Raw genomic sequence first — 9,124 nt, 5'->3', positions numbered from 1 at the left:
GTGACAAATAAACGGCGCGACGCGCGCAGCTCTTCTCCTCCGGCGATTGCTCCCTTTCCTGCACCGTAAGCGAGCAACGCGAGCGCGTGCACACGAGCACGCGCGAGGAATATGACTCGCCTGGAGCTCGTTCTTCATCGGAGGCCGCCGCGCTCTGCCAGCGGCTGCCGGCGTGTGGCTCGTGTGAACGCCGCATTGCCAAGCCGTGTACACGCGCGTGCGCCAGTGTTTGTTTGTGCGGGCGCATATCTGGGCGCGAATCAAAGTGGAGCTTGGTCGGCGCCGCACTCGCCTCGTGACGCTCGCGCGCGAGAGCGGATTTGCATAATGGGCGTCTGCGGCTGGTTCGCTCGCGCGTTCGCCGTGGGGTGAGCGCGCAGTCGAGGTGGATGGCAGTGCCTCCCAGATTTCTCGGCCGTCTTACGCTTTTGTTTAGTTGGCCGAGGCGCACTGGAAGGAAAAGAAAGGCGGGAAGGAGACTGTTGGAGAGGTGCCGAGTCGTAGTCAGAAACCGAGCGCGTTTACGCTCGCGCGCTTCTAACGTTAGAGATCTCCGGCTTGCTTTCGAGGATTATCCATGCCCGCGAACGAGCACGCGCGCAGTACTGGCGTACTACAGATTGTTGTGGCACTTCTATGTATCACTGCCAAATTTAAATTTAGGTTTAATTTACATATCATCGCGACGTCATCTGTGCGTAGTTAGCGGGTTGTCGAGGTCTTTTTACTTTAAGATGTACAATTAGAAAATGGAACAATGTAGAGTGCATATTTAGGTTCGCCTCCCCCCCCCCCCCTCTCTTGCAGCAAAATAAAAAATATGAAAGAATACAACCTGGTAACGGAGCCCTCCGCAGTCATCCTTACTTCATGTTGGCGTATGTTTTATCTTCTGTGGCATTCGCAGAGATCGTAAACATGTTGCAGTAAAGTGTAGACTTTGTCTAGCTGATTCTGTGTTGTGAATTGTTGTCATCATTAGAGCCTTGAAGTTCTTTAGCTCTTTGCACGAAAGTCACCTCACGTGGCAGTTACCATCCTATACCAGCCTCTGTCTACGTGAAGTGCACTTTTCGCAGGGCGCTCTAGGGCTGCTTTGGTCGTCTTCCCGTCGCGTAGGCTTTTGAGAGAAACTCTTGTCATTACATAGGACCACATCGGCCGAGTCAGCGATGTCACCTATGAAGGACGCCGCTTGTACCGCCAGGGGTTATGCTGCGATATAACAGACACTTGAGACAAAGCGAATAAGAAGACAAAGACGGGAGCCCTAGCTAGGCACGAGCTGGTTTCTATCTTGGTCTGGCTGCGCTGCTCTTCTCAACACACAGTAATTGGTTCCATTGTTGGTGTCTCCACATGCAACAAATCATTATATATATATATATATATATATATATATATATATATATATATATATATATATATATATATATATATATATATATATATATATATATATATAGTATTCACACGGACTAATCATAACATTGGGCTTCATTGCCATTTGCACATTGCTGTTTAGATGTACTTTGCACCTGCTTTATCTGAAAAACGATATTATACGATCATTGTGAAATTGTCTTTTAGTGTCGGATATTTATGCACCGGCTGGAGACTCCTAATCTTAAGTTGCATTTAAGCGTTACATTTAGGTGAAAAACAAGGAACCCCAGTTAGGCTAGAGTTATCCGTGCCGTGCTGTACCGCTCATTCATATACAATTCAGGTCCTATTGTTACCCTAAATAAAATCAATCAGTCAATCATTTATTTACACATCAATCAATCAATCATTCAATCAACCAACCAATCAGTCAATCGAATACTTTTGCTTAGCCAACGAAACATTTGTATGCGAAGAAACTGCAGGAAGTGAAAGACAGGGACGCCGTTTTCATCCGTCAGCTATTTATTAATATTTCTCTCGGGGTTTGCTTTTCAAGCAAACCAAGATAAACGCTCCAACAGCGCATGTGTGTGCGGACAAATAATGCTTCGGAGAATTCTCAAGCTTTTGTACATATTCATAGTTCCAGCACAGCATGGCACAACAAAACGGAAATTTGCATACACCATAGACAAGTAACTGTCACATCAGCTTAAAAGGCATTGCCCAGACAGGGAGTGGGAATGCTCCGGGCTCTCGCGTGTAGAAAGAAGTGGTAAGACTAGTTCGGGGGATGAAATGAAATGCACCAAGATTATGTGCAAGTAATGGTACGTCATGTGAAGTTGCATTTGAAGCAACGAAGGAAAATGAATGTGAATGAACTCGTGAATAAGTGGGGTGATCTATCTGGTGATATATTAGGAAACTGAAGGCGACCGCAGGGCTTACGCAAAAGTTAAGCGAAGCGTTGTTGTAGTTGCATAAAGTGCGGTTGACGCATATGCAAATTTTAAGCCTCTGCACCAGGCAGGCAGCGTACTGGCGATTTAGTGCACCGATACTGAGCAATGGGGTGAAGCGTATTTTCTATTGCTGTCCAGAGGGAGTAAATATTTCAGTCTTGTCCAAGCCGTCAATCAATTTATATATTGCTGTCACACGTAATACTATGCATTATAAAATGATTCTCATTGGTGGGGAAGCGTGTTTGCAGTTCTGTGAATTTGACATGGCAGTTGATAAATATTTTGTCACATGTTCACATGTTTGTTATTGCGGGTTCGGAGGAGTAAGAAGTGTCCATATATAAGGCCGAAAATGCACACTCAATCATTAAAAACACTGTATAGTTGACATGCGCACCACAGGCAGTTTGTCTGAATATATAGCCGTGCTATAAATAGAGGTGAACGAAAAAAACCTGCAGTTAAAAAATGTTTTAATGACGCGCATAATGCGTCGTTTTAGAGTCTTGTCCACTGATTTCACATGCTAAGTAAGATGTCAAATATTATGCGTCGACGCCGTCTAGTTTTGCATTCTGCAGTTTATCATTATGCCGAACAACGCAATGAATCTTCGGGCATGTGTTTCGGAATTTTCGAATTGTTTCTCCCAATATATGTCCAGTCAGTACTGCGGTAGTCTTTGCTAAACAGTGTCTGAATTCATGAAAGAGTGCTATGAACAGAAGCTGCTGGACTGATCTCACTAGTCCCAACAGTTGACAGCGTTAAATTCAGCACCCAAAATCACTAAACAAGTTCCAGCACATGCAACCTTTCAAAACAAATGCAAACCGGTTTTTTGAGAAACGCACGGTGTGGTGAAACGTCAACATGCAGCGACCAAGGCGTTCTTATCACTTTTTGGAATCATTTGAATTGTTTTTTGAATCGTTGAAGCTAACGTAGTGTGTCGCAGATGTCTCAGGCGTGGATAGGGCCGGTTGATGGTGTACCAGGGTTCTAAACTGGATGCTACCGAGTGCCACCACGTGGTCAAATTCCGCCATCTTGTCTTTTCTGATGGCTCCCAATAGGGCCACACCCACTGAAACTGTGCTGGAGGAGACAAAGAGGCGGCATTCGACAATGTGGAAGAATTCGACACCGTCCAGAAGGTCACATTGGGTCAGCAGCTCTAATGATACCCGTAGCCGAAATGACCATAGCCGCCAAGGTGACCGTAGTCGCCGAAGTGACCGTAGCCGCCGAGGTGGCCGAGCCCGTAGCCGCCGAGGTGGCCGAATCCGTAGCCGCCGAGATGGCCGAGCCCGTAGCCGCCGAGATGGCCGAAGCCGCCCAGATGGCCGAGGCCTCCGTAGGCGACAACAGGAGCAGCTGCAACGGTGGCTACCTTGGCGACCGCAGGAACCGCGGGCACCGCCGGCGTAGCGACCACGACTGGCCCCTTGGCCGGTGTTTTGTAGGCGGCAGCAGCGGGCTTCGACGCCGCAGTGCCGGGCTCGTTGGTGCTGACCACGGCGCGGAAACCGTTCGCGTCGGCGACGTAGTTGACCTTGCGCGTTAGGCCGTACGCGTCCCGGTAGCTGTAGGAGCCGACGCGGCGGTTGTGCGCATCCGATACCTCGTTGCGCGCCTGCGTGTTGCCGTGTCCATCGGTAGTCAGGTAGCCGAACCTGGTGGCTTGCGGTGCCTGCGATCAAAGCAAAGGTTTACTTGAAAGCAGTGTGCATATATATAATATATGTCAACACGCAGATAGAAGGACGAGGTTTGTATTCCTTTAGAGTGCACTTTGGCATTGATGTGAAACATCCCTTTTGCATGTATACTAAGTTGAATTGGTCTAATCTATAGCGTAACATGAGCGATAATGCGAAGCATAATAAGACATTTCGAAGCGCAAATACGCCCCCTCCCCCCCCCCCCGAAAAAAAGAAAACAGTATGTTCTCTTTTCGCGTGTCTTCATATCTGGACACAGCAGGTGGTAACAGAATGCAAGACTTATTATTACTTACACTTATTACGCAAGGCATTGCAGGACTGTGTAAGCGAGGAATTTCAACACTATGAAAGCAAACCACAAAGCTTGTTGAGAAAATTTGACAATAGATTGTGAGGTTTTTCAGCGCATAAATTCTAAGGAGTCCAAGATGCGAGTGCTATATGTCTTCTTTTTTCAAATCCCAATGAAACCCAACTGCTTGCCATTATCGTTTCAAGTGGTCAAACCCCGTTGCACAAAGTCAAAGTTTTAGCTTTAGTTAGCTTTTTTTTAACTAGACGTGATAATGAAGAAGTGACTCACAACAACGTCGACGGTAGCTGCCTTAGCCACGACTGGAGCGGCGGCTACAACAGGGGCGGCAGCAACGACGGGGGCCTTAGCTACTAGTGGAGGTGCAAAAGCCACTCCGTATCCGTAGTCATGGCCTCCGAGGCCCCCGAACAAGCTGAGACCTCCATAACCTCCTACGATGCCAGCCGAAGAGGCCGCTGCCGAGAGGCAAACCAAGAACACCTGCGAAGTGGCGAACGAAAAGAAGCAGGTTTGCATTTGAAAGCCACCATTACAGCAGGCTGGAGTCCTTGCATTTGATACAAAAATTCCTCTGCCTCAAGATATAAGAAACATTTAAAAAGAACTTAACGCCCTAATCAAACTTTCTAAAATTATTTTGGCCGCTTCAGATGCTCCTAATTAAATGATGACATTCAAGTGTGAAAGAGTTTCTATTGTTTATGAACTATTATACTTCCCGAGCAACGTATAGGCTGCCAGTCTATTGTATTTTTCCATGTCATCCTAGCAACCCTACAATGCCGAACAGCTGCGTGACTAATCATAGCTATTATTTTTAAAACCTATATTTGCCCAATAATAAAAATAACAGATAAAAATGACTGCTCACAGTGTTTTTTTTTCTTTGTGTCACTTTAAAAGCCTCCAAAAATATAGTGATGTCAATGACCTCAACCGCGATATTTCGGATGTACACAATTTAGTGTCTTCGGGTCAAAAGGACGCGCGTAAAAAACGTTCGATGCGTAGCAGGGAGACACTCACTTGTGCGATCATGTCACGATGTGGGTCGCGTAATCCAACGCTCGTAGTGGCCCGAGCTGCTGCTGGCGCAACTGTGCGCCCCACCTTATATAAGCGCGCATCGGAATACGGCCTAATTGCAGAGGGTTAGTTGCGTCTCACTGCAGTGACCAATGGGCGAGCAGGTTGCGCAGTACGCGCCCGAGCTTTTTAAGCAAGATAAAACACGAACGCCCCGCGGTCAAACACGCCCCGCGAAAAACAAAGAAAGTACTTCTGCAGGAAGGGGCTGGGGAGGTTGGGGGTGAATAGACTGCGGAAGACTAATATTGCGAACAAGGCCGCTCACGATATGGACACGCGCGTTCGCTGCCTACTCGACGTCGATGCGTTGTGGCGGGCAAACGTCGTACTTCGTTAGACTTCTCTTTTAACTTCCTCTGAGTACCCTGCCGAAATATTCAGTTGAGACAGTACCAAAGAGCACAACGCCACTCCCAGAGGCTTTTAATGAGGCAACTTTCGAACGTGTTCAACCCGCTTGGAGCGTGTCTTCAAGTCTGGAAGCTGTGTTCCGATCGGTTGCAAGTCCTTCGGCTATGATTAGATCTCCTAAACACCAATTGTGCTGTGTGCCTTGCGCGAAAGGCCGCTGTGGTGATTAATTAAAGCCTGAGCTCTTGGGCCGGTAGCGTTAGAGGTGCTTGGCAATCGATAACCTGTGACGTGTCCTTGTCTTTGGCTTTTTGGTTAACTTCCGCTGCTCGGAGTAACAGCATGAATGACAGGAAATAGAAGCAGATAGTTGCAGTACAGCTTGTGGTGCATCGCAGCGGCATGGAAAGAAAGCCCTCAATGCCCACCTTTATCGTTGCCAAAGTTTTCGTTTACTGTCATTTATAGTTAACAGAGAATCAGACATGTTTCCTGCTCGTGAAACTACCACGGTTAATGCTATTTGCTCTTTTGATTTGATCTGTACAGCGACATTAAGTCACGGTATATATGCGGTCAGGTAATGATAAAATAAGATATTTATCACTCTTACTGCCAGCATTAGTAAGCCGGAAAATAGTGCACGAAATGATGAGTTTATTCTTCGATGGGAAACAAAAGAGCAAAGAAAACAAACTGGGACATCAAACAAATATCCTTAGACTGAATTGTTGTGCACTTACTACGAAGTACTGTGTGCAAAATGTATCCAGAATGTCAATAAAAAAAAGACGGCCCAATGGCAAATTAATGAAAACTGATTTTCCTGAATGCAGTGTGCTTCCACTTGTGAAGTTTGTTTTTTGTCGACCTCGCACGTTCCAAAAAGGGCGTAGCCAGCTAGCTCAAATGCGAAACAACTACCGTTGTGGAAAAATTCTGTTCGGCTGCAGCTACAATGGCATTCATTCTGAATGACACTCTTACAAGGAAAGACAGCGCAACCAGAGACTGGTCCACACATATTGCAGTCCTAGGAAGAGTGTTAACGACGTGGAAATGGCCTTGCATCTTCAGAATCCTGGATTGGTGACAATGAAAATAGCATAGAGCTGTAGGCTACAAGTTGATTATAAGTGATTTTATGTTCAAATACAATTACACACATCTTAATTAGAGGTGAAATTTGTATATGCCACACAAAGTTACTGCAGACTATATTATTCACATAAAGTCGACCGCTATGGGGAACCAGCGCTGGCCAGGAGGCGCTACGACATTTTTCATGCGTTACTAAAATATGCTGAAACCGTCCGATAGGGAGGCTACGAAGATGGCACGACATATTTAGCGATAAGAAACGTGCGCCTGTATCAATGTTTGTCTAGCCCAATGCGGCCAGCCAAGTTCTGTCCATGGCCATGCGCGCTGCGTAGAGCGCATGCGCTGCTACGTCCTAGCACGTCGATTCCCTGCCGTTTGAGGAGCCGTGAAAAGTGTGACTCAAGACAATCGGTGAATTTGCTGACACGAAATCACTGCGTGTGCTACTGGAAACTGTGTCTACCGCTCGCTAGGCTGTGTGTTACGGCGCTGCTGTCGGCACGCGAAGCTTCAGCGCTGGTTGCCCATGAGAAGCAAGCGGCAGCGAGTTAAGTTAATTATTTACGAAGTGCCTGGAACAACAGGGAAACTGCACAAGGCTTCAAATCGAAGGTTCTTAAGGGGACACTAAAGCTAAACAATAAATCAGTTTAGACTAATAAAACATTGTTTGAGAACCCTGCAGGCAGTCATTTCGAAAAAATAGTTTTATTATTAGATGAGAAAATGAAGGTCCAAGTATCAGTATTTGAATTTCGCGCCGAAACCCCAGCGCTGGTACGTCAGCGTGACGTCAAGGATTCCAAAGTATGTTTTCGCATTTGGGCCGCGTTGGCTAAATAAAAGTTCCTGAAGCTTGCCATGTTTAATATTTGGTACCTTTAGAACACAATGTAGTCAATCTGTACCGCTATGTATAATTAGTAGGCCCTAAAACATGCCATCAAAATCCAAGACGTCACAGCCCCTAGGTGCGAGAACTTGAGTAGGCGTCGCCACCCATATTTCGTTCTTACGCTTTTTCTGGCTTACCAAACGTCTTATCGTTGTAAGAGTGGTGCTCTTGGTGTTTTAGAATGGTAATTTACTGATGCAGAAGAAATCATTTTTCACTTTAGTGTCCCTTTAGGTTGAATCACCGTCCTTACCAAAAAGCTTCTTTCTTCACAACATGAACGCACATCTCAATCATTTCTGTTCAGGTCAGAGAGTAAGGAGCCGAACGTTATTGTTGGATGTGTGCCATATATGTACAAAAACCACTTACTTTTACATACTTTCACTTTCACTTAATTCCTTAAAGGCCCCTTTAGGGGCTTTACACACTGGCTGGGGTAAAAAACAATGAAAATTTTGTTGCAATAAATATCGCGAGGTAATTGCGTCCATGAAGGGGGATGAGGTGGTCATGGCAACGTTATCGTGAGCAAGGTCTTTCCAGTCTTCGGATGTTCGAAGAAAAAAAAGAAGATGCAAAAGTGACAGCACGCGCCTGAGGTCGGGCCATGTTTAACGAATGCCTTGTGCGATGGGGCATGCGTGATGATGGCAAAATGTAGGGCGCACGATTAAGTACACTGTGGTAAAACTTAACGAATATTGAAAACCTACCAATGAAACGACGATTGGAAAGGGTTTGTATGCCGGATTCCGCTTTTAAAGAAATTAGGCTGATATATATCGTATGAGAAAATGGAGTGAATTAACCGGATGACACGGTTCTGAAAGACTTCAAGGGCGTTTGTGAAGAAAATCTGGCGAGGGTTCCAAATGACTGATGCGTATTCTAGTTTGGGTCGTGTAAGGGTCTTGTAAGCTAGTAGTTAAATGCACCGTGGGGCGTTTTGTAAGTGTCATTCTAAGAACCCAAGCAATTTTTAGCTGATGAAATTAAGTTATCCACATGCACATCCCAGTCGAGATCATTTTAGACTCTAACACTGAAGTGCTTAAAATTGGTCACTGTCTCAATGGGCTGGTTGGAAATAACTACTGGAATGCCATGTGATTATGATTACGACAAATTGACATTGCTTTCCATTTAGTAAGGTTAAGGACTATTACCAGCATTGACGCTGATTTTGAATGCTAGTTAGATCCTCCTGAAGAGCTATTTGGTCATTATCGTCAGTAACCGAGTGATAAATGACATAATCATCAGAAAATATCCAGATTTTACA

General features: G+C 45.7%; 1 protein-coding gene across 1 annotated transcript; it reads right to left on the bottom strand.

The window, feature by feature from the left end:
• Nucleotides 1–1,893: 1,893 nt before the first annotated feature.
• LOC135903546 (cuticle protein 64-like) lies at nt 1,894–5,582 on the bottom strand. The gene is made up of 3 exons (XM_065433855.2): nt 5,427–5,582; nt 4,668–4,880; nt 1,894–4,050 (listed from the first exon to the last, which is right to left on the bottom strand). The coding sequence occupies exons 1-3, from the start codon at nt 5,436–5,438 to the stop codon at nt 3,535–3,537; spliced, it is 741 nt and encodes a 246-aa protein (XP_065289927.2). The 5' UTR covers nt 5,439–5,582; the 3' UTR covers nt 1,894–3,534.
• Nucleotides 5,583–9,124: the final 3,542 nt, after the last annotated feature.

This window comes from Dermacentor albipictus, chromosome 1 (genome assembly GCF_038994185.2).
Source record: "Dermacentor albipictus isolate Rhodes 1998 colony chromosome 1, USDA_Dalb.pri_finalv2, whole genome shotgun sequence".
Classification (NCBI taxonomy): Eukaryota; Metazoa; Arthropoda; class Arachnida; order Ixodida; family Ixodidae; genus Dermacentor; species Dermacentor albipictus.
This window is presented reverse-complemented; position numbering and strand designations above follow the sequence as displayed.